This window comes from Anastrepha ludens, chromosome 6, assembly GCF_028408465.1.
Source record: "Anastrepha ludens isolate Willacy chromosome 6, idAnaLude1.1, whole genome shotgun sequence".
NCBI classification, from domain to species: domain Eukaryota; kingdom Metazoa; phylum Arthropoda; class Insecta; order Diptera; family Tephritidae; genus Anastrepha; species Anastrepha ludens.
Window position 1 is genome coordinate 85,400,989 of NC_071502.1, and position 27,317 is coordinate 85,428,305.

The 27,317-nt window shown below is 34.6% G+C and overlaps 1 protein-coding gene across 2 annotated transcripts; it reads right to left on the reverse strand.

Moving 5' to 3' along the window:
* Positions 1 to 238: 238 nt before the first annotated feature.
* LOC128868273 (high mobility group protein Z) lies at positions 239 to 27,302 on the reverse strand. 2 transcript variants are annotated; one of them, XM_054110155.1, is made up of 3 exons: positions 27,122 to 27,302; positions 3,362 to 3,614; positions 239 to 1,388 (listed from the first exon to the last, which is right to left on the reverse strand). In XM_054110155.1, exons 2-3 carry the CDS (start codon positions 3,512 to 3,514, stop codon positions 1,203 to 1,205), a joined length of 339 nt encoding a protein of 112 aa, XP_053966130.1. In that variant the 5' UTR covers positions 3,515 to 3,614; positions 27,122 to 27,302; the 3' UTR covers positions 239 to 1,202. The 2 variants fall into 2 exon arrangements, with proteins under 2 accessions (XP_053966130.1, XP_053966129.1); XM_054110154.1 differs by having other exon boundaries at positions 27,024 to 27,302.
* Positions 27,303 to 27,317: the final 15 nt, after the last annotated feature.

Here is a 27,317-nt window from a genome sequence, read left to right on the forward strand (position 1 = left end):
ACATTTACATTAAATATTGTAAGTTCATGAACTACTATTTTTGCTCTGCTTTTGGTTTTTATGTTCATTCTTTATTTTATTTCTTGCATCGTTGCTTAAACATTAATATTTTTTAATTATGAACTTTTTATTTAAAATGTTCTTACAATGCTGTTTTTATTATGTTTGTTTTCAGTGTATTAAATGTTTTATATGGATAATTTGCAACAAAATTTGCAAAAAGACAAATATGAAAATGTGTTTGCTTTTACTAAAAACTTGCCTACACCTTAAATGTTCATTTTTTGTTGCAATTTGTATGTATAGTTTGTTTTTTGTTTGCATTTTTTGCAGCATTTCCCCTTTCACATGTACAAATACACTAAATTTTTTTAATGTATATGTTGCCTGAATTTTTTCTTTCCGTTCTTTTATGTAAATACACAATTGGTTAAATATTTTCAATTATATTTTTATTAATTTTTTTTATTTTTTTTTTTGTTTTTATTTTATTACTGGTTCTATCAGTTTCGCATTACATCAAGTAAATTTACAAAACATAACTAAAAACGAACTTACAATAAAATGCGGTGAGAAGAAAAATAAAGTAGGATTTTTGTTTTAAATATAACTAGATTATAAAAGTTTAAAGAAAGGAGAAAGGGAGAAAATAGTACTTAGCAGGGTAGAAGGAAATTTATATTTTTCAAATATAAACATGTCAACTTTCACTATACACATGCAAGAAAAATCGCATGAATATCCAATACATAATTAATTTATATTTTACAATATAAGATAAAAAATACCATTCTAAAAGTATAGGAAATCATACTTAGGAAAATTTATAAACGAACATAAGAAAATTAATTCTGCTTGAAAGGAACACATTTTGAAAAAAAATGTTTTTCTATTTGTTTTCCTCTTATGTGGTAGTATTTGTAACGTTTTAAAACTGGAAATTTTATATTATTTATTTACTTTTTACGGCTATTTTATTTTAAGTAATAATTGTTTTTTGTTTGTATTGATTTGTTTTGTTTTGTTTTGTAGAGTGCATACATTTGCATGTATGTATATATAAAGTTTCGCATCAGTGTCATCCGTAAATATACATACATTTTGTATATGCCACTTAAAATTACTTTAATAAAATATTTAAAACTTATTGGTTAAGTTTTCGTCACCCCACCTCGCGCGCTAATCACTTAACGGTCCATTGCTTAGTCACTCTCCTCTTCTTCTTCCTCGTCGGATGTATCTTTCTTCTTTGTCTTCTTAATAGGCTTCGCGGCGGGCTTGCCTTTCCGCTTCTTGGCAGCGCCAGTGTCTGTACCACCATTGGCCTCGTATTCTTTGACGGCCTTGTTGTACTCTTCCTTCATTTTAATGGCCTTTTGTTCCCATTCCTGTTGTTGGCGAAATGGAAATTGCAAAAAATTAGCATTAGTAAGAATATTTAATTAAAAATAGTTGAAGAATATATGTTTGATTTGTTTGTTTTGTCGGGTCCATAGATGATATGTAATAGGATCAGGTAATTATTTAGCCTGACACTAATACATCGGACCCTTTTAATGTGAATTCTCGCGAGAATTACTAATGAGAGCGCAGCAGAACGAGAGAATGCGCTCGCCGCGCTCATTGATTTTTTTTATTATTTCTTTTTAATTTTTTTTTTAGTTTTTTTTTCTTTTAAATTTTTTTTCTTGTTTTTACGCTCATTTTAATTTTTTTTTTGTATTTTTTGTGTTTTTTCTTTTTTTTTGGATTTTACATTGACTTGTTATATGTTAATACAGCTTTTGTTGACGCAAAAGCATTCTCGATTTTCCAATTGAAGGTAATCAACACACGTCGATCAAGCCTTGACCGTTATGCGTTTTTTCCCTACTGCATGGTTTATCATCACTATACTTGTTGGGTTTCAAATCCCCATGGTTAGCTCAAATGTTGTGCGGAAAACAACAGTCTCCCGCTGCAACACTTCGTTACTGAACATAAGTACACTGGTAGCTCAATGACTGCATTAAAAGTATGACTACACTCGAAGTATTTTCTCGGCATTTTTTGACTGATGACGTTCGTTACGTTTTCTTTAGGAAGCCATTTGCCTCCACTCTAAAATTACATGAAGGGCTCTTCATATCGCAAAGTGTTTCCTCTCACTATAGCTTTTTCTGCCAAACTTTCAATTATTCTTGACATTTTTCCTCCTATATTTCAGTTATTTAGACTCTCCCTAATCGCTCAATAAACTGCTCAATAATTACTTAATCAAGTTGATGCGCTCATTTATTCGACTCTTTTGGGTATTAGATTCTACCATTAGTCATTCCTAATTCAGGTTGCGTCGATATTGACATGTGCTCGGCCACCTCATATTTCTTTTTCCTATCTCATCTAAAATAGGTCATAGGAACCGTCTGGCTCGTCTCCTGAAACAACTTTTTATGAAATTACTGCAGTGGCTCCCCCGTACCCTGCTTCTGTAATTCATCTTGTTTGAGTAAGGTCCCTAGAGTCCTTGCCCTATGCCATAATTAGATTTCATCTGATACTAAGAACAGGGTGACCTTTGTCACATCTCTGTCATATCTTTGCCTGTAATTAGGTGCCTATCTTGTCATCTAACACAATCCCAAATACCTCTATCTTTTGTCGGGCAAACGATCTGACCCTTACGAGTAAACTCCTTTTCCCCTTCAATGTTGGTTCCCCTTAAAACTCATTTCATTGAAGGGGCGCATACTGTCCAAGCAGCTGAATGATGCAAGACAAATTCCGTGTCAGCGCCAGTTAAAATACTTTTCCTTGCCTGAGCAAGAAAAGGTAATTCTCTAGCGACGACTCCTATTCTTCGTTTGCGTGTATCGCGCTCGTTGGCGTAAACTTCCTCTACCATTTCTGCGAAACAAAACGATTGTTTAAATGGTTTTGACAGCAATTGACTTGCGCATATTCCAATTATTCGCATACATGTTTCGCGCAATGGTTCGGGTTGGACTCCAAAAGAATATGCAAGCAAGCGCATTGAGTCTCTGTTATATCACAATTATTTGCACGTGGGACCAAACCCCAAATGGAGAATGACACACAAGCACGGCAAGCAAATGTGAAATCATCAGATCTCCGACGCTTGAGCATATTCTGATGTCAGGTAGTTAAACGCTCCAATGACGACAGTGTTCCCATCGTCACCAAGCCGTTTCCGTACCTGTTTCGCTCAGCCTATTATCGTTGAGTAATGCTCATGACTAACAGGCTGAGGAGTGGATTTTAGTCGCCTCTTACGACAGGCATCCGTTACCGCGGGCAAATTCTAACCCCTAACCCGCAGGGGTAACAACAATAAAAAAGATAATTGCAATTATCTACTTACAGATTTGTCCTTCATTGCACGCCATAATTCGCCACCACGCTTGGCGATGTCTGTGACTTTACTGCCGGGATTGTCTTTCTTGATCTGTTCACGATTCTCATTGAGCCACAGCATGTAAGCAGACAGAGGACGCTTTGGACGTTCACCGGCCATATTTGATATTTTTTGGGATTGATTTAAATTGATATTAAATTTGAATATGTGATTTTTCCAAACCGCTTTATTAGCTCAGCTAATATTGTATAATTTTCAACTGTAATAGAAGAAGAGTTGAGTAAATTAGTTATACATATGTATAGATATGTGTAAGTAAATGGTGGATAATAGTGTAAATAAATATGTATATGTATTTATATTTGAGCGTTTGCGTTGATTTTTCGACAAGCCATGACATGGCATGAAATAACTTTGCAAATAATACTTGATCTCGTCGATGGAAAATAAAAAATTAAATACACAATTGTATCTACGTATAAATATATATAAAACTTCGTTTAAATGTCTATACGATTTGAAAGAGTTGAGAATTAGGATGTAAAATTTCTTCTAAAGCATTTACTCCGCCGCTTTCTGGGGAAGGTGCGATCACAGATCAAAATTTGATGAACCACATAGCTCAAAATATGATGGGCGGTTTGATACTGGATAAGGGATGCTTGCGAATTGTTCCGATATTCGGACAAGTAAATCATGTGTGTGTGTCTGGCCTTGCATACATATATACATACATAAAATATTGCACATATAGCACCAGTAATTAGCTGGTCCAAAGCCCTTGATGACACCTATTGTATCCATTTAGGGAGGCCGGCCAATTTTTTATTTAATATTTTGTTATATGTAAATCGAACTAAAACTAACAAAAAAAAAATTAATTTTACAATGTTCAAAAAATTTATGTTCAACTTTTTTTTTTTTACTTCCAACAGGAGCTGTATTTTTTCTACTTTCTAACTTCATTACCTTAATTTGCTCTAAATGTTGGTATTAATTGAAGACAGCTTCTCTTAAGGCTCGAAATTTACTTTAGAGCTAAGTATGTTCTCTGTTCCATACAAATTTACCCACCCTAACGTATGAGTATATACATTTGTATGTGTGTAATAAATCGTGAAAATATATACTTTTAAGCATTTATGTATATATTTATAATGTGCCTGTCAATACCAGTATATCCATTTATATAAGTCCACTCATACATTTGCATACAATACAAGTGCCGCTAGTTTGCTATGTACTTGCAAATGGAATGCAATCCATCAAACTGTATTTGCATTTGTGTGTATACATTCATATAAATATACATACTTGTACATCCATACATATAAAAGTATTCAATATAATAATTTATTTAATTAATTTGCCTTGCCGTTTTCTCTGTATCTACAGGTCTTCATCGATATATTTCATATGTATTATCATATATACTGAAAGGTACATACACATTCACATGTATGCACATACAAAAAATGCATTCGAAACCAAACATATACGAGTGCATGGGCACATACATACATACATACCTACATATAGCATATAGTACCTACATATGTATATCATAACGCACTTATTAAGAGTAGGCTTGCCAAAGCTTTGATCATCAATTTCAACCGGTGGTAATTAATGAGAGTTAATTCTATAAATTTTGTTATAGAATCCTAAATTTAAATACGTAAATATACAAATTTATCGTTGCATGTTATGTTGTTAGAAACCGTTAATGAGAAAATCAGCAAACGGCAATTTATGGCGCTCCTCACTCGCCGCGATTTTTGGAGCAAATCATTTCATAGAATGAAATGGAAATTTAAAAAAATATGTTTGTCTTTTAATTATCTACAAGACAATTTTTTATTTATTTTTTTTGAATGTCTAAAAGTATAGAAAATGTTAATTCGTCATACATGCGGCAATTATGATGACAATTATGGTATTATATAAATTATTGTAATTATTATTTTTATTGTTTTGTTATTATTATTATTTAATTATTATTATTATTTAATTATTATTATTATATAAGGGTGCGCAAAAGTAACCTTGCGATGTTTTTTGGCTGTAATTTAAAAAAAAATGAAAAACTTTGATTTTTCCTGTGGATTATTTTTATTTGGTCTTTTCATTTTTTTACATCAAGTTGAGAATATGATGTCATGTAAATGGCCGCCGCCACAGTTGATTGCCATTTGAGCCCTTTTTATGGCATTTTCCATCACTTTGGCCAAAACTTCCGGCGATAGGTCCTCACATTTTTGACGGATATTATCTTTAAGAGCTGCAAGAGCCTGAGGCTTGTTGACATAAACCCGCGACTTCAAAAAGCCCCACAAAAAGAAGTCTGGAGCGGTCAAATCAGGTGATCTTGCTGGCCAGTGCAAATCGCCAAAACGGGAGATTAGGCGCCCGGGAAATGCATCCTTCAGCATATCGGTTGTGGCACGTGCCGTGTGTGCCGTTGCACCGTCCTGTTGGAACCACATGTTTTCCAATCCCAATTCATCAAGTTGCGGCAAAAAGATCTCGTTGATCATTGCTCTGTAGCGCTCACCATTTACAGTAACCGTTTGGCCCGCGACGTCTTCGTAAAAAAAAGGTCCGATGACTCCTCCAGCGAAAACAGCACACCATACAGTGACTTTGAGCGGGTGTAATGGCTCTTCGTGGGTTACACTCGGATTTTCAGTGCCCCAGAAGCGTAAATTTTGCTTATTTACGTACCCGCTAAGATGGAAATGGGCCTCATCACTCATGATTATTTTTAATGAAAAATCATCTTCCTCTTGGTGGTGATTAAGGATGGCTTGGGCGTATGTTAGACGCGATTGGCGGTCAGCAGCTAACAGCTGATGCACCGTCTGGACTTTGTACGGAAACATCTTCAAATCTTGTACCAAAATTCGCTGTAAAGACCGTCGACTGATACCCATTTGCGTGGCACGTCGTCTGGTCGATGTCGACGGCGCTTCCATGACATCCTCGGCTACAGCAGCAATATTCTCTGCAGAACGGCTACTCCGGGGTCTGCCACGCCTGGCAGCATCTCGTGTTGTGCCAATCTCTTCGAGGCGAGCGGCTGAACGTCGCAGTGTTTCACCAGTAGGCGTTGGACGGCGAGGAAATCTGCGACAAAATTCACGTTGTGCCAAAGTCACCGACCGATTATTGGTCATATAAATAGTCAGCAATATTCCGCGTTCTGGAGCAGTGTAGCGTAACATTGTTTCTTAACGTGTATTTCGCATGTGTTTACTACACATATGTCAAAACAGAACAGACATTAGGGGCCAATCGCAAAATTTATAGCATTTTCTGATAGGAGGATTACTTTAGCGCCACCTGTTATTATTATTATTATATTATTATTATTTTATTATTATTATTGTTGTTATTATTATTTTATTATTATTATTCTTGTTATTATTAATATATTTTATTATTTATTTATTGTTTCGTCAACCCTCTGAGAATAATTCTGTCTCTTACAAATACGGTGGAGAAAATACGGAAGATGGCGACATCCGCGAACCGCTATTCCCAACGAAAATTCATTCAATGGCATTCGAACAACAACAATAGAAGAATGGAATGAATGACAAACAGATAAAATTAGTTTGTCGCGCATTCACAACATAACAACAACTTACCGTTATTTAGTTGTACTGACATTCATAAATTAAAGGCGATTTAAGAAAAAAAAATCAACTGCTCTAATTACCCCACCCACATAAGCCTTGGCTATTCCCCTCCCTCAATGAATTTAACGGAATCAGCTGATTTCTGACGTAATGATTAGTTATTTGTTTTCATTTTAATGTTGTATTGTTTTTCCTTTTTATTGCTTTTCGCGTCACATGTCTTGTTTTATGCGCTTAAATTTCTATTTTAGATTATGGGCACAGCTAGACGCTAAATTCGCCGCCGTGGTCGAAATAAAGCACACAAACAGCTTTCCACTGATCCATTAATAATTTTAATTTCATAAATCTTGCTGCTATGGTAAAAACTTTTAATAAAAAAAATTTATATGTTTTTCTGCGAAAATACTAAAAATTTAAAAAAATTGAGGTTAAGTCTCCCTAGCAGGAGGAACAAATTTGCTGTAATAGCATATTAACTGTAAGCACAAAGCAAAAGCACAGCGTTCGAAATAATGAAAATTAGAAAATTATATAATTTATAAATAAAGTTTATATAGATAGTGGAGCGCCCTACTATCGTTAAGGGATGGATAGTTACGAGAATGACTCGATTTTTGCTAGGTGAAACAAACCAAAATAAGGTTGCAGCATAATTGACTGTTTCTGGGGTAGCGCCGTTCAAAATTAGAAAGTGATCTATTAATGAATACCTAAAAGCCTTTAGTTCGATACCAATGTTTTTTCTGATGGGATTAAGGGGTTATATACCTTGTGGTCCGGTGAAATTAGCGAAAGTTGGGTTTTTTTTAAAGATATGTAGCAATAATTTTATTGTATAAAAGTTTTTATTATTGGATATTACAATGTTTAAAGAAAAAAAGAAGGCTTTGTTTGTGTAAAAATATTTAAAAATGGCGGAGTTATGGCGTTTTCCCCCAAGACCCTTTTTTTGGAAGAGGCTTGCGGTGGACGCGATTCAAGTCCACCAAGTCAACTGAAATCAAAAAATCGAAAAGATTTCATTAGTATAGGGTTATATCTTCTTAGTGAACGATCAATATATTAAATATTTTGATTTTTGTGAAAATAGGAACATGTTTTTAAAAAATTCCACTTCTACAGTCCTAAAATTGGCATTAAAAAATTCATATCTGCAAAATAAAAATTTATACATAAAAAGTTGATCGTTCACTAAGAGGCGACATCAATTACGAACAATTTAAAAAAAAAATTATAAAAATCGGTTGAATACTTTTTTTGCAATCGCGTCCACCGCAAAAGCATTTTTGGAAAAACACGTTTTTGAGATAATCGCGTTTAAAGTTTCAAGCGCCGCATGAGGCCGTACGCTCAGGACGTGACGACGCACAATTTAAAACGCTGTAACTTTCGATCTATTGCTCAGATCTCTATGAAATTTTTGGAAAATGTTCTCAAGGGATTGTACTTTACAATAAAGAAATAAAATTTATTTTGATTTTTTTGAAAAACACAAGGTATATAACCCCTCCTTAAGCTTAATACAAAGGATAAAAACGTGCAGATATGTACATAGATGCACTTACACATAAGTCAGTATGTGCATGAAAGGTGTATGACTGCACATATTTGTATGTATATACGAGTGAAATATGCGGTTTTCTGCATGTGAATACATATATACATACATATGTACATGTAGGTACGTATATAGTCAATGAACTGTGTAATTATTACATTAAACTCGTATGATAGGCAATCGCTTGCGTGTACATATACATGCATACTTACATACGTATGTGTGTACACATTTAATTAAGTAGATGCCGTGTTGACCAAAGCGAAAAGCCTGTATTGATACGAGCATTAAAAAATCAATGCCAGTCTCCCGTCTCAAACCAGTGAGTTTCCGGAGTGGACTACTTGTTTAAAAAAAGGATTCAACGCCAAGGCTTTATTTGTCTTGTAAGTTGATTTCTGTTTCCATCCGTTTTACATGTAATCGCGTCTTCTGAAGAGCACGCACAATCGATTGTGGGAAAATAAATGTTCAACAGTGTTTTGATAAGACACTCAAATCTATCTGGAACTACGAGTAGGTATGCTAATACTAGAATATTCAGTTGGTTTGATAATTGGGAAAGTGTCTGTAAATGGTTTGGATTTCCGCATACATTTTCAGTATAAATAGTAGTGGATTATAAATAGTAGTAGCAGTATAAACTAATCAGCCTTATCACAAAGTCTATCTGCACAAATAATTCCTATAAATATACAATACAAACATAAATTCGTATCTGTAACTGTGATTGTAATTTATGGGAATGGTTTATTCGCATGGAGTTCGCGATAAAGCTGATTGTTCTTTATACATGGATTTATTAAATTTATAGCTACGCCTCTTTACAGTTCTTTAAATCGGCGAGACTAATTTCTTCTCGATTTGATTAAACTCAGAAAGGGTGATTAAGAAGTAACTGAATATGTATAAAAATATTTGTGGAAGAAGTGAAACAACAAAGTCACGAAAGTGATATAAATATGGCAGTACAGATAAATATAGATATGTTGATACACATGCATGTATGTGCATGTATGCGTATGTGCCAAATGCTAGCAGTAAATAGTGGCAACGATTGTGTATTATCTTGCTGGAATTTCATCATTAATCTCTTTTATATAAAGTGATACGTGAGCAGGCCGATAAAACGCTGCAGGGACAGGCAAACATATGGGAATACTAAATATGAGATTATAGTTCTTAATTTCGGATTGAAATAATATTTGTCTGTTTTAAATTCATTTAATGTTTAAGAGTCACAATGGATCTTTGTATCCCACGCACGAAATCTAGTCAAGCGGTGGGATTAATGGTTCTGCTTTCTATAAAAAGTGTGAAATAAATTGCGTCTGATATCTCTTCATAGCCTTTTATGGCTATAATAAAGTAATACATTTTTTGTTAGAAAAAAAGAAAAATATTGCAGCCGCAATTCAATTTTCGCAATCTTACTATCCACACTCTGTGATGACTAACAGTTCTTCCTTTGTTTAAATAACTCTATTAAGTTTTCCAATTTTTCTATCATCAAATTTTTTTTAGCTATATTATTTTTATAGAGTTTTAATTAAATATACTTGCATCGGGTTGAGCTTTTAGTTTTACAGTAAGCGTTCTTATTTGATGGTCTGACACTGTATATACTTGAACACAATCTTCACATGGTTCCAAATGCTAACGATAAGCACTGTATTTTGTATATTATATTTTACAAGCTTCTAGTGAAAATTAAAATGAGTGATTTCAATGAAAAAGAAAAAACAATGTCCACGGACAGTAAGAGAAACACTCAGAGCAAGCTGGCCAACATACATATGTACATATGTAGGTGTATGTATGCAAATCTACGTGAACAGTAGTTCCCAAACATTCCATGAATAATAACATTTTGTTGACACCATAAATAAATATTATACATATGTAAATACATACATATATACGTGCTTGCATATGTACAACCAAATTAGTATTATATTTTTGCATCTAGCCTTATTACAGTAGCCACTTCGAGCTATCAAATCTAAAGTTCCCCTCTTCTTATAGTCTCCTTTCCACTTTCTCCTCTTTTCACACGCCAACACTCTACCAAATTTTTATGCCGCGTTGCTAAATGAAGTCAGCAGAGAATAAAATAGTACAGTAATCACCAGACGAACATACAAATACAACAATTTTACGCTGCCAGCAACAGCAGCAGCAACAAATTATCATGAATAGCAACAATAAATTGTCAAATATGGCACAGAAAAACGTATACACATTTACACATGTACTGATGAATTATTTTCGGTGTATTTGTGTGCTTTTATACACCAACTAACGCAGCAATTTCTCAGCAAATACACCTACAAAGACGAAATCATATGTACACACATACATACCAATATATGTATATGTAAGCTTCCGAAGACCACGCCAACGTCAACGCCACGTCAATTTGGGGTCGACGACGCTGCTGCGTCGCGCTGCTAACGTCAATATTTATGCGACCATTAAATGCTCGTGATTACTGCTGCTGCGGCTACTGCCGTAGCTGTCGTTGACGTCGCAACGCGTCATGGTTGTCGTCGTGTCACTCATACGCCTGCGTGTGCTGGAGAGGGTAAAAGGACGGCAAGGCAAAGTAAGTAGACAAACAGCAGGCAGGCATTAAGAGCAGCCGCATCAATCGCCCTCTAGCCGAGCATGCTCTGCCCGAACGACGCATTAGTGTTGGTGTTGTGTTTGTTGGTACTGATTGTGGCTTTGCTGGTGTGTTGACGTTGGAGATTTTGAGCTTGTGCGCAATGCCAGCATTTTGGGGTAGATACTTTTGCAGGGATTTGCGCAGTGGACAGTTGCTCGTATTGTGTGCGAGTACATTTCGTGGGCCATAACGACAAATGCATATGTATATATAAATACCTAACAACATTCGAACATATAATAAGGTATCTCTATAGACCTCAACCACAAGCAGATATATGTAGGTATGCATGTATAGGTGTACGTATGTAAGTGATGACATTTGAGTGTTTTTCCAAACAATGACTTACCGATATACATACATATACATGCGTACATATGTATGTAAATATGTATTTAGTATATGTTTATGCATGCATATACATATATGAATATGTACGTAAGTCATCGTCTCTTAATGGGACATGTCTTTAGTTGCATTGGTTACATTTTTTGTAGTAACATAAGTACATGTACATATATAAGTATAAAAATCAGATATTTGCTTTCCCTTCAATTCACAACGCATCGTGGTGAATAAAATGCAGTGGGTGGTGCTGTTTAGTTTTAGTCTTCATACGACAGTATTTTTGCAAATAAAAATTTCATATCAAAAATATGTATATATAGAAAGGCAGTAAAATTGTTTTGAGTGCTTTTGTCAGTGCGCAGCATAAATGTTGGGGCTACTTCTTTCGCTTGTTGAAGTACAGTTATGCGCAGTGGAACAGAGTTGCTTCAAATATCTACATACATATAAACATCTGCAAAGTTAAATTTGCTACTGAAATTTTAGTTCATGTAATATGTACTTGTCGCTATACAACTTACAGCGCATGCTCGGCCTAACATTGCCCAGAATTTCCGGGCATACACTAGCTTGAATATTACTCATACGCCGTGGTACACTGTTATACAGTTAAGAGATTGTCAATGAATGAATTGTTTAGGAAGTTAATAACGATATTGTAACAGAAGTTCAAATGACTGAGATTTTAGAGTGAAATATTCACTATGATTTTAGGAATTTCCAATTTAATTTTTTTAAACCTTCTAATATTCTTGTTCGTTCGGTGTTCTGGCTCGAAATCACACACTTATATCCATACAAACATACGCAAATACTTGAATTTAAACTTAACAAAAAATGAAGTTGCGTTGGAAAAGTTCCGCATGGAATTTTTGTGTAGAGCAGCCACTTAGTCCTTTTATTAATATATGACGGTGGTCAAGCAGACAGTCGAGGGGTTATAAAACTCGATTCATCGACACGCCAACTATAGTAAGTACTAACAAACATACCATGTGCATATAGAAACTCACATAACTACATACGTATGTGAGTTGTATGATTGTTTAAATATCTCAATGACTCCATTGGGGAGGTACTTGGCGTGCGCTGTGGTAGTCTCTTTTCTTGTAAATGGCAAATGCAATGTACAAAGGAGTAACTTGCAACACTCTTGCAATGCCAATTACTTTGGAGTGAGAGCTTGTTTGCATTGCTTTGAGTTTCCTTTAGCAAATGGCAAAGTTGGAAAATGAAAAGAGTTTCAGTTTATAGGTGAGGAGAGGTGCGTAGAATTGATGAGTTAGTTGCGAATACTTGGCAGTTGTCTTAAAGGCCGGAATTTGCAGATTTGAAGTATTTAAACGCAAATCAGTTGTTGATGCTCTATTTTAAAATAATGCGATTTTTATAAATATTTGTATTTCGGAATTTGTTTTTAATATAAGTATTTTAACTTTGAACATATGTTTTAGTTCAAATGTTTGTTTGTGTTCCACACACAACAAATTCGAGTCAATTGAAACCTTTTTTTAAACACATTTCAAGGATGACCCTCTGGATTCGGTTATGATATTAATATAACTAAATTACATTTAATTAATATCCAACTTAAAATTCAATCTTTATTTTTTATCTTTAAGTCTTTATAACTGAAATATTGTGGACATGAATGGTTAAAAAATAAAATAAAATATTGCTAGTGGAATTGTTGACCACAAAATCGTATAAAAACCAACTACCTCTCATTAGGATCTATTTGTAATCGCATTACACTTACAGCCACAAAATTGTCTATAAGCGGTTCAACATGCTTGGCTTCACAAGCGAACACCAACTGCGATAAGAGTTCTATTCAAAACATCAAATATTACAAATATTTTATAAATACAATAGCGTAGCATAACCTCAATTAAACTCTCTCATTCAATCTCTCCACTTAAAATTTCTCCACAAAAATATAAATCCAATATAAATACACATCGCTGAACAAGCAACCACACGATGTTGAGCACTGGTTGAATAACGACAATAGCGCCAATTTGAAAACAATTGGCTCATGTTAAATATTACGAACTAAACGCTTTGCGGGGTAGTCGTGTGAGAGTTGTGTATTGTAACGACGATCAAATACCGTACCGTTTACACCTCCTTTCACGCACTCGTTGAATACCAAGCCAACAAAGCACATCTACAGGTACATATACGAGTATGTTATGTGTGTAAGCACATATCGGTTCGTGTGTTAGACGTGATCGACGAGCACAGGCCAGAGCAAACAACAACAGAAGCGGGAAACAAGTGAGTTAATATGTATCCAAAATGAGCGCCAATCGAAAAAGAGACTGCAATAAGAGCGAAGCACAAGTGGATTAATATTCATATACTAAATATTCATATATACGCATGTTTGTATGTTTTTCGGGCTGTCGATAGCGTCGTCATTATTCGTGATATTACATAGGCGGGCGGCATGTTTGACGACTTATTTTGTGAAATTATCGCGATCACTAATGTGAACAGTAAAAATATTATTTCAGAATAATTATAAAATATTTTTATGTAAACATATAATTATATATATATAGATATATATATCATAATCAATGTTGAAAATAAAAGAAAAGCCGAATGTTAATCGCTATCACACCTGTGAATGCTGAGCGATTACGTTTATTACGGCAGTTAATTAAAGAGGTGTAAATACAGTACACTTTACACACACAACGTAAATGTGCGCTGAGTAGCTGAAATTAGCGAGCAAAAACGTACAAAGTAATGTAATATTCAAAACAGTGAATACTTTGTCCTGATATCATTAAGACCACTAATTATACGATTCTGCGAATTATTGTGAAAATTAAGAATATTATGCTTCCACGAACAATTAAAATGATAAAATATTTAATATTAATAAATATATATAATAAAATTCTATTCTGCTACTCAGTCCCGCTTATTAAATTCATTATATATTTGGTGAAGTAAATAGTTCTGAACTAAAAAAACAAAAAAGGTTTCGCACTAATCTGCATCTTTCGGGAAATGGAATGAGTGCTCACATGGCAGCCCTTCTTGACGATTTTCATCAACATTTTCGACGACGATGTGGTATAGTTTATTAAAGACATCTAGCAAAAAACATTCACAATTTTTTACTTCAACAAATTTATGGTGAACACAAGAAAGTTCAACGCTTACATGTGGTATGTATAATATGTATGTGCAGTAGCCAATGGGGTATATACTGGGTATATACTACAAGCTTTGCCAGCATTTTAGACAGCGATTTTTTCTCTTCTACAAGGGCGCCTGACAGTCTGGGCGCTTTCCATCTAAATGAAGCAATGATATGCTTTATCAGAATAAAGAACTGCCTTGTCCATGCGAAGAAACCTCTTCTGTTGTTGTAGCAGCATAAACATTCCTCATCCGGGTCGTTACGATTACGTAAAACCGACTGTCGCGGTTCTCTTCTCATTCCCCCTGCCTAATAGTCCTTTTCATTTAAATCTAGCCTTGTCAACAAAATAGGTTTCTTGATTTTACCCTTAAATGAACTCGATAACAACACTTGACAGTTTCATAGTTGGGTTTGTCCATGCAAAAACAACCTTATATCACATTGCGTTTGAAAAGGGTAATAATAAATGGCTAATAGGGGAAAATCCTTTCCTATACGGGATATTGTGATAAAATTTCATCTAACACCTTTCGGTATGCGTGAAAAAAATGTTTCTTCCGAAGGCTAAGATGAATCTTAGCATTTTAGCAAACTCCAGTTATTGAATTTTTTTATCTGATAGTTGTCAGGAATCGAATATACATACATAAATAATAGTTAATAGTGATGCGACACCTGTTGCTGTTTGCAAAGGGATTCTATTGCATTCGCATTGCCTTCCGTAAATGTTCTTACTACAATTGATATTACACAACTAAAGCTTATGCAAAAAAATGGAGTATTTTAAATTTGCAATTCGGACACATAAAATACTTTGAAATGCTTCCAGAATGCGTAACAACAAATGTACACATGTATGTACATACTCGTACATGTGCATGGGCACCAACTGAGATTGAGTCATGGCAATGGAAGGTATGCGAGATCTTCGTGTACACGATTGTATTCTATGCAGGCGAAAATTTCGGTACACACATACAATGGTAAACAATTTTTGGCGCCATTTCTACAAACCGTAACGAGAGTATGTGGCAGCACATGTTTACGAGTATATTTGAGGACTGGCTGTTTCTTGTTTTTTGTTTTTTTTTGTATTGATAATGTCAAAATATTGTTGATTCAAACATGTGCACACACATACATACCTATGCATTGCATGATTTAAAACAATGTGAAATGTAATGCATGTATTTATGTGATGAATTTGATTGTTGGTCAACAAGAAGCTAATTGTACAGACTTTATAAATAAAACATTTCAATTCTGTAACCCCTTTGGCATAACATAAATTCTTTAATCCCACTAGGGTGGCGCCTTAATGAAACATTTTGCATTGGTAGTCAACGAATATATCAAGTCGATGGCATACAGGATGTAGCAGTACTACAAAAACAAAGATTACTTGTGTGTATTTTGCTTTCGCAAAATGGTGGTTCGATTTAAGGCACATTAAACAACAACGCAGTAACAGTAGAGCAGCTGATTTGGCTTTCTTTACAGTTTTTCTATTCTCTAAATAGTCAAATATTGCTTAGCTCTCATTTTTTGTTGTTTAGAGAATTTAAGCAACAACAAAATACACGCTATTGTTGCTTTTGCTCTACTGCTGGTACCTTGTAGACGCGCCTTGGTTTGAACGTAAAGATTTCAATCGGAATGAAATCAAACAAACACACAAAAGAACAACAAAAAACAGATCACTGACATTCAAAGCACTAAATCACAAGAAAAAACAAATCTGATATCTAAAAAATACTATTATCACGTTGAAAAAAAATCTTAGCTAAATCGCAAAAAGTGTTTATTTATATCTAATAATTTTACCGATGCTTATAGTAATATTGCAACTTTAACAAAAAAAAAAAACATCTAACCAAAATTAGTTTACCTAAGCCTTACGTGTGCATGAGTGAGTAGTGATCAATATTTTTAATATCTTCCAGCAAAGACCTCAGTAAGGGCTAATGCAGAGTAACAATAAACCTCTGCATTATTTAAAAAAATGCTTAATTAATCCTGGATCTCATATACATATGTATATGTGTGTATGTAACTGAGCATATCGTTTCTTGAAACTTTTTTATTATGCTGTTTTGGGCGGCCAACGTAATTCCGACCACAAATTTTATAATTGCATACGCTGTTGTGAGCTTATTAACATGCTCGGAAGTGACCGGCGTCGGTACCAGAAGGTCTCGGCGCACATGCTAATCATTTTATGCCGGCTAAACACGTGTGGAGTCTCTATGGTTTTGTTTGCTGCTATATATGTAGATGTTGTGGCGTGAGGAGCATTTTGTTTTGTTTGTTATTATACATACGTACTAAATATGCAGTAGTAAGTTTTCGGCTAGAGTTCATATTTTCTTTCCGTAATATCCGTACTATTGTACGAGAATATTGTCAAACAATTTTATTGACGGGTGTCATATGGAGTTAGCTATATCAAAAAATTCACCCAGATTTACGGTACATAGGTAAATATATTAAAATGGTAAACATATTTTTATTATAGCGGTGGCTAAAATGTAGGCAATTATTATTAGTTTTGTTTTATTTGAATTACTTAATTTAGTTAAATATAATTAAATATAGTTTTGTTGACCTTTTTCAACTTTATTTCAGTTTTTTTATTTTTCTTTCATGTTTTTTTAATTTTTCTTTTAATTTTATTTTTTTCTTTTATTTATTTATGTATGATACTAAAAGGATTTAATTTAATTTAATGTAGTTAATTAATTGTGTTTTGTTTTATTATTATTTCTCTCAGTTTTGGTGTTTTTTTATTGATTTCATTTATCTTTTATATTTTTTATTACATCTTTTTTTATTTTATTTTAAATTAATTTTGTTTACTTAATTGATTTATTTTATTCTATATAACCAATTAAACTTAGTTCTACTTCGTCTTTTATTACTGTAAATTCAATTTAATTTTGTGTAGTTTTGTTTTCAATTTTATTTTATTCTGGCATTTTTAATTTATGTGTATTTTATATTTTTTAATTTTATTTATTATTTTTTATAAAACTTTAAGTTTTGAATTGTTATTTGAACTGTTATATTTATTGCTTTAAGCGTTTTTTTATTTTATTTATTTTTTAATTTTTAAAATATTTTTATTAAATTTTTTTAATTAATGTTTTTTACTTATTTTAATTATTAAATTGATTTAGTATAGTTAAATTTAATTTAGTTTTATTGTTATATATGTATATCATTAAAATGTTTTTTTTTAATTTTAACATTTAACTTTTTTTAGATTCAATTAAATTTATTTACTTAATTGATTTCATTTTATGTTAATTTAGTTCTATTTCGTCTTATTATTATTGTAAATTTAATTTAATTTTGTTTTGATTTTTTTAATTTTATTTTTTCAGCATTTTTAATTTACGTAATTTTTTTTAATTGTTACTTTATTTTATTTATTTCTAAAACTTTTTGTTTTATATTATTTTGTTTAAGTTTTTTTTATTTTATTTATTTATTTTTTTCAACTATATTTTTTTTAATATAAATTGTTTTTAAATTTATTTTATTTGCAAAATTTATTCAATATAGTTACATTTAATTTAGTTTAATTTTGTTTTACAATAATATTATTTTTCGCTGCATTTTTATTTAAATTGTTTTTAAGTATTTATTTGATTTATTTTTTAATTTTTAAATTTTTATTTCATTTTTATTTAATTTTATTACTTCATTTATTTTTTTTAATATAATCAATTTGATTTAGTTCTATTTGGCCCTATTATTATTGTGTATTTAATTTAATTTTGCTTAGTTTTTTTCAGTTTTATTTCCCCTTTCATTTTTTTTATTTTTTAAACTTATTTTATTTACTTAATTAATTTATTTTATTTAATAAAATTAATTTAATATAGTTCTACTTCGTCTTGTTGTTATTGTATATTTATTTCTATTTTGTTTATTTGATTCCCATTTTATTTTATTTCCCCATTTTTATTTATTTATTTACCTTTTGTATTTTTTTTTTTAAATATAACTTTATACTTATTTTATTTAGGTAATGAATGGATTTAATTTAATTTAGTATTTTTTTATTATTATTTTTATTTATTTATTTACTTTTTTAATTTTTTGTTGCATTTCATTTTATTTTATTTTATATTATTTTACTTTATTTTATTTTATTTTACTTTATTTTATTTTATTTTATTTTATTTTATTTTATTTTATTTTATTTTATTTTATTTTATTTTATTTTATTTTATTTTATTTTACTTTATTTTATTTTATTTTATTTTATTTTATTTTATTTTATTTTATTTTATTTTATTTTATTTTATTTTATTTTATTTTTTATTTTATTTTACTTTATTTTATTTTATTTATTATTTATTTTAATTTTGTTTAGTGGAACTAAATGAATTCGAAAACATTGATTAACTCCAGTTTTAGTTTATTCTACAATATTATATTTTATTTTAATTTAATTTTAGTCGTTTTTATTTAGATCCGGCAGCAGAAAAACTTAAAACCCCCAGAATTTTACAAATTTAGTTAATTTTTACAATATTTTGTTGATTTTTAAAACACTAAGAATTCTTTATGGTGTAAAAATGCTCAGACTTTGAGTTGAATGATCGATTTTGGAATTTTGGTATTGAATTTGAATTGAGGCCACGCAGGCACGTACACACATTACATACGCACAAGTTAATAGATTAGATGCAATATACATAATTTATCTTATTCTCTATGTTTGATGCGTATATACTTTTGAGCTCTCTATACTTATATATTTTTATAAGTTGAAGAAATGCCATTGGAAATTTCGATTCGTTATAAATAGATATATGCATATCCAACTCTTTAAATCGCTAAATGGTGTCGGTTTTCAAAACTTATTCTACCCTGTTCCACTTTTCTTATTGTGGATGACACTTTCTCTAATCCTTGCGATTCATTTAATCGCATAGTCTGCAATCAACTATGCGCACATTCATTCAAATCTGTTGATATCATTGTTGTTGGCGATAGCGCCAATGCGCCAACATAGTGATTGGAATCTGTGCAACTGCAAGCGATACTTTCGTTTCAGATGCACTGCAGTTGCATTAAAAATGCTGTTTTTGCACAAAACTCTGCGTGAAAGATATCTCCAAATATGTATGCATGTGTAGATATGTATGTATATCACTTTTCTGTGTGTACATGCACATACATACATCCATAGATATGATTATTCATAAGCAATGGCGGTTAGGGTGTAAATTTAATACAACTAGAAAAGTCGTTAATATTACTTTTTAATAAACAAAATTTCATATAAATAATCTATGTACGTTTGAGTGTTAGTTTAAGCACAACCGATTCGGCTTGTGCAGATTAACGCGTTTCTCTATTACATATGAACATATAGTGCATACGATTTGCGCACAGTGTAACGAACAACTTTAATTGCACATAAATTTATTACACCTCATTTTGTAGTTAAATTAAATTATTTTGTACTTTCTTTTAATCAAATGACTATTGCACTAAAATGTATATATATAAATGCACCAAATGATGAAACTTGTGAAAATTTGAAATTATCAAAAAACACTCACTTGAAGCACTGCGTGTATTCACCCAGCGTTGAGATCAAAACTACAAAATGTACTGTGTGCCCACGGTGGCTTAGGAGACTTTTGCACTGTCTTGTACAGGCGATATGAAATCGAAGCAGAAGCAGAAGTAGAAGAAGCAGCAGCAGCGGCAGTAATACAGCAGTAGTATAAAATACACTTGAGCACAGAGTATATGCTGGCCACAGTGGTTGGTCGGTTGGTTGGCTGACTGGCGTACGTTGCTACTTCGACGCTATTATCGCTATATGGCTGGCTTGCTTGTTAGCTGAGTCGTTGAGTAGAGTCACATAGAACGAAGCAGTAACGCAGTATGAAATACAAAATACTTTGGCTTGGTTTGCTTTGCTTTGGCTTTGGTTGGCTTGTATGAACGCAGAAGAAAATTTTATACACTGCTGCTACTGCGGCTATTGCTACTCTGGCTGTTGCCCTGCTGCCTTCGCCGTTGTCGTACAATGATTGTTCGTAGGTACATACACTTGGGCTGCCTTGTGTGCTGGCGTACTGAACGAACGAAGCAAGAAGAACAAGCAGCAAGCAATATAGTTGAGCTGAGTCGAAAAGCAACCACTACACAAGCCAGGAGATACTTGTCCGTACATAGGCAGCCAGCCACTAGGCGAGCAGTCATGCAGGCGAGCAGGCGGGTAGGCAGGCAGCAGATACACAGCTCTATAGGTAGGCGCATACATACATACGTGTGGGCATATATGTATGTGGCGCTGTAGACGTGAATACATATTTACATGTAGAGAGGTAGCAGCTGCAACAACACCAGTAAGGCAATCGAATGGCTGTGCGAATGCAGGCATATTGGTGCGATATAGTTGCCTTTGGTTGCGTTTAATATGGCTGGTGTACGAGCGAGCTAACGAACTAACGAGCCGCTGAACAAACGAACGGCCAAACGAATTCGACAAACAAATAATGTACTCGTACATACGCATGCACATACATATGAATGTATCTCCTGACTGATTTCAATACGTTTCAACTCAACTCAACTCGTGGTAAAGGCGAATGCAAAGCAAAGAATCTCTACTAAAGCGAACTGGCTGGCTGGCTGCCCGACTGCCTGACTGACTGAATGTTTGACTGTCTGATTGTTTCGGCTGCCTGGTTGGCTGTACTCAGCTAATGGCTGATACAGATACAGGCACTGCCTGCAAAGCAACTATATTTCAAGAATATCAAGAGGGTTGGCTGGGGCACTTGAAGCGACAAATATTTGAGGGGCACTATGTGATTTTCAACGGGGTACTGATTTGCTGTAGTGGGGTGTAGAATGCCGTGAACTAACGAACGAATGTGTAAGCAAGCCAGCGGGCCGGTAATATTAAGAGCAACAACACAAACAACAACAGCGAAAACAACAAGAACAACAACAGTAATAAGTATACAAAAATAGCAACAATACTACGCATACAGCTGCCATATAAGCAGTCGCCATAGTACAGTACTGTAGTGCCAGCAATGCGATGGCTGAAGCAACCGTAGCAATACCAAAAACAACAGGCGAATGAATAACAGCAGCATGAACGACTTTATATTTTGCACGAACCACTCACGTACCTACATTACATATATACACCTACGAAGCATTCGACATCTCCCCAACTACCCTCACATTAACGTCAGCCCTCCTCATGCCGTAAAGTCCCATACCGCAGAACCATCAACGCTGAGCTGAACACTCAGCAGCCAGCTGCCGCCGAGCCATTGAACGAACGAACGAAAGAATCTCCAATACATGTATATATATATGTATGCACGAAGGGGTGGCGATGTCTCTGAATGAGAAATATATTTTCGTTGCTCTTGCCATGCGGCGTTAGTTAGTTAGTGCCGAATGCTACAGTGATGGCGTGTACTTTAGGTTATCGTTTTCGAGTTAAAACTCACCGCAGCACTGTGTGTCGATTGTATGAAATACCTTAAAACATGAATATCACACCGTGCAATATAGTGGTACTGTACTGTAAAATTTTTTGTTGGATTGTTGATATTTTAGGCAACCAAGTAAACAAAGAGACAGTTGATAACCAGATAGGCAAGTAGCCAGTTAGTCAGTCAGCCACAGCGGGAAAACTCTAGTCGACATGCATGCATGTCCATATGTGTGTAGTATGTTCGTTCATATGTAAGCGCGCATGTGAGAATGTTTGGAAGTAGCCGGCATCGGCATCGGTACCGGTAGGTCTCGGCGCTCATGCTAATGATTTTATGCCGGCTAAGCGCGCAATTCTCTGCAATCTACTGAACTGGTTGACTCACGTGCAGGCCTATAGTTTCGTTCCCTGAAGTGCATACCTACAGAATTTGTGGCGTGGGCATATTGTTTTGCTTCTCCGGCGTGTGATTGATGGAATAGTGATTAGCCACACTTATAGGATAAAAAATAGCTGAAGGTGCATTGAGGAGTTTTCGGTTGACTACCGTGGATGATCTTGTTGGAAAAACGCTTGCTCCATAAACAAGAGGGGGGTTTGGGGAAGTTTTTAGATATTTTTGTACGTTCAAAATATTCTTTGTTAAGTGGATGTCATCTTCCAAGTCAAGCCAAGTCTTCAAACAAACAGTCGGCGCACTCGCATATCAGCACCCACGTCAATGTTGACAGTTATAATTTCGAGGTTGTAAAAGACTTCGTTTATTTAGGAACCAGCATTAACACCGATAACAATGTCAGCCTTGAAATCCAACGTAGAATCTCACTTGCCAACAAGTGCTACTTTGGACTAAGTAGGCAACTGAGCAGCAAAGTCCTCTCGACGAACAAAACTAACACTCTACAAGACTCTCATCATGCCCGTCCTAACGTATGGCGCAGAAGCTTGGACGATGACAACATCCGATGAAGCGATGCTTGGAGTGTTCGAGAGAAAGATTCTGCGTAAGATTTTTAGACCTTTGCACGTTGGCAACGGCGAATATCGCAGACGATGGAACGATGAGCTGTATGAGCTTTACGACGACATGGACATAGCGCAGCGAATAAAGATCCAGCGGCTACGTTAGCTGGGTCATGCCGTCCGAATGGATATAAACGCTCTGACTTTGAAAGTATTCGATGCGGTACCAGCTGGTGGTAGCAGAGGAAGAGGAAGGCCTCCTCTGAGTTGGAAAGATCAGGTGGAGAAGGACTTGGCTTCACTTGGTGTGTCCAATTGGCACCGGTTAGCACGAGAAAGAAACGCCTGGCGCGCTTTGTTTAACTCGGCCAAAATCGCGTAAGCGGTTATCGCGCCAATTAAGAAGAAGTGGAAGTCATAGGATAAGAATGTGCGGCGAAACACAAATTAAGTAAACAAATAGAGCGCTCTCAGAACAGTCTTTTCTACGTTTGATTTATGAATGTTTTTATTTATGAAATGCAGACAAATGTTACGTCTACTTCTACTTCAATATCAGATATTTATGGCTGTGTCACGACTAAACGACGTAAGATTTAAGGTTATGGTTATTGTATGAAGTTATGAAATTTGAAATATTTTTTGCAAATTCTTCAAATAAGAAATTCAATGAATGAACTTCATTATTTTGTGGTTATTAGCATTCACACGGCGCTCACGATAAGACCAAATATACTTATATGTAGTTACTTTGGCTTTAATCTTATGCTAAAACAAAGCCAGACATTTTTTCGCCGCTTTGATTTTTTTAAATTTAAGTAGTAAAATGATTCCTTCTCCTGTACCAACATATTATTTCTACTGATTTTTTAGAACAACCAATTGTGTATTGTTAGGCTAGCATTAGTTTCTAGTACCTTTGCCAGTGAGAACCCATATTAAAGGGAGAACGTTTTTTAAGTCCATATGCGAAAGAAGGATTTTGGGTCTTTTTCAAAACCAAAAAATCAAAGAAATTATAAATATATTAGCTCTATTAACTAGCGACGAGCGCAGTGGGCGAATGGTTTGTGCAAGACTACCATTCGGTAGCGCCTGGGCTCGAAACCAATTATGAGCACGAAACACTAAAATAATAGAAAAGGTTTTTTCTAATAGTAGTCACTCCTCGGCGGGCAACAGTTGCTATGAAAAAGCTTCTTATAAACAAACCTTCATTTGTGGAATAACATGAAGACCCACACCACAAGTTGGGGAAGAAGCTTTGGCAAACACCTAACAGAGGAGGTACGCGCCAATTATACACATACTAGGCAAAACGCCTTTTATATGACGAGATCAAACCATTTTGAGCAAAAAATTATTAACTAAAATTCACTTCTACTAAAATTCTATATGAAACTCCTCCTCCTTGCATCGTAATTACATTACTTTTCAATTATCTCGCTTCAAAGTATGCACTGAAAAATAATAAAACACCTTTCGCGTTTAATGGCCAACCGTGTAAACCAAAGTTTTCTCTTAATGCTTAAACAAATACCAAAGAAGAAGTTGAAATAAAAATCAAGCCTATATGGCATTCTATCGAATGTATGTAGGTCAAGGCTAAATATTGGCAATAATTCAGTAATTAACACTAAATCCACATGTGGCAATGGGCAGCAGTCCGCTCACTTTTTAAGGCACAAGTGCGCAATCCAAATAATAAAATACATGTGGATACAAATGTGTGTATGTATGTAAGTATGAAAAGATAGATTATTATCAAATACGACTCCATTCAATTAAAATGTATGCATGCGTCAATGCCAATGCAGTTCTGCTCTTTGACTAGCCTCCAATTGAAAGATGCACTTCTCACAATTGGCTTGCCTGGTGGCCTGGTGGACTGGTGGGCTGATGAAGTTAACAATAGAGTGCGTGCAGCAATGAAATACTCCTATAACTCACTTAAATTGCTTTGCAATTGATATGCACATGGGTGTAGGTACTTGGCTAAAATTTGCGCGCGTAAAGTAATACGAATAAAGTTCGAATGTTGGCTGTTTGCTAATCTAACTCATGTCATCGTACAGTAGTGTCGATATTTTTGAGCAGCTGTCTAGTGTGAATTCTGTTACGGTTGTGAATAGAATTGTGTGTGTATAGGGGAGAAGCTGCTGGACACGACTGTAGTAACATTCAATGGCGAGAGTCCCCTATGCTCGGGACGCTTTTGCCACTGATACTATCACAATTCAGGAAACATATTTTCGTTTTCAAAAGCTGATATACTTATACATGCATGTATGTATGTGTGTCTACATGGAATTATGCGATTAAGTCCGCATCTTTGTGCTTGCGTGTTTTCATAAAAGCCACAAAAGTAGCGAGGCAACAACAAAAAATGTTGCTGTCGTTTCGTAAACTGTGTAAGAGCGCGAGTGCAGCAGCAGGGGAGGCTCAGCATAGCCGTTAATATATTGCAATGCATGTCGGCCATTAGTCCGAAATCATTCGCAAAGCTTTGTCTAAGCTCTGCTTTCACCCTTTCACGCTAAATGTATAAACATACATACATATAGTTACATAGCTATATATATACGTACTATTGTTCACGCGTCCGCCACTTCTTGTGCATACATACATACATATCTGTATGTGTAATTGTTGCAGCGACGCGCGCATAAATTCCGCGTACGCGACAGCAACTCATAAAACTGTATAAACGCCTCATGTTGTTCATTTGTGATACCATACTATCCAAAGCTTTTACTAAACACCTTTTGGCTGGATCACGATCTCGAGTCTATTTTGCTGAATATGCAAAATTTTCTGTCAGGAAAATATTGAAAATTTTAAATACTTCAAACATATACATATGTATATGCATGTACATATGTAAGTACTAAGATATGCCAGTTCATGTACCGCGCGCACTTTTAGATTATGAAATAATCGTATCGGTTGCTCGCCACACAACTCTACACAAAAATATGTATGTATACACACACACATGCACACACACCCTAACCTAAACACCGCCATTATCCCCCCCGTTTCATCAGCTTTGCATCAAAGCGGCGCCCTCTTTGATAGGCAGACGTTGACGGAGCCGTTAGCCGTTGCCGTTGACGCTGCCGGTGTGAACAATCATCGCCCCACATTACTTTAGTTCACGCCGTCGTCTCACCGCTCCCTCTACCATTGTATTAAACCTTCCTCTTCCCTTTTATTAAACCACCCCCTCCTCCACTGGCATATCCCCTTTCCGTACGCATTCCCTTTGCCTTACCTAGACATCACGTACCCACAGCTCCGCGTCACACAGCACCTCACCGCTCAAGTGCCTACACTTGCACACCATCTTACAGCTTTGCCTTTTAGTGCGACGTAATTAACCACATTTTTCAAGGTATATAGAAAATTTTCTCATTTTTGCTACATTTGCACAGTAGATTTTAAATTTCGCTTAAAATTTTCAAAAAATAACCGTCACTTGGTGGCATTGTATGGGAAAATGTGAAAAACGCGCGCACTTGATTTTCTTGCAGTACAAAATACAACGGAATATATCAGAAACGAGAATATAACACCACCATCGACGAGCAACGGTACTCGAACGAAATTCGTAACGAGCGAACCCGCCAGCCAACCAGCCAAGTAGCCGTCCATGTTGAAATCTTCCACATAGTGTGGCTACGAACATGAAAATTTCATAGAAAACCCACGCCAAATTGGGTCGTTTTCTTTCGCAATTTTTATGTAATAAAATGCAGCAATTTTGTGCGGTTTCGCAAAAAATAAATAGCTTGAACAATTTTCAATCGATGATGGAAAATCACTTTTCACTTACCAATGGCAAAAAATGCTGAAAATTCGTTTTTAATTCACGCACTAAAAATTAATTTTTCTTCTACGCTTCCACTGGCTATGGCTGCCTCGTAGTATTACCTTGCTTGTACACTTTAGATTTTATTCAGTTCAGTTCAGTGGAGTTTGCCTTCGGTTTTTGGTTTTGCTTGCTTGCCTTTGCCAGATACCCAAGTGTTTCGTTCGCCAGTTCGCTAGTATAAAGTCGCTGCTAGTAGTAGCCAGCCTACAGCAAGTCATTGTATCAGCTATATGCCAGCCAGTTGAGTTGAGTATT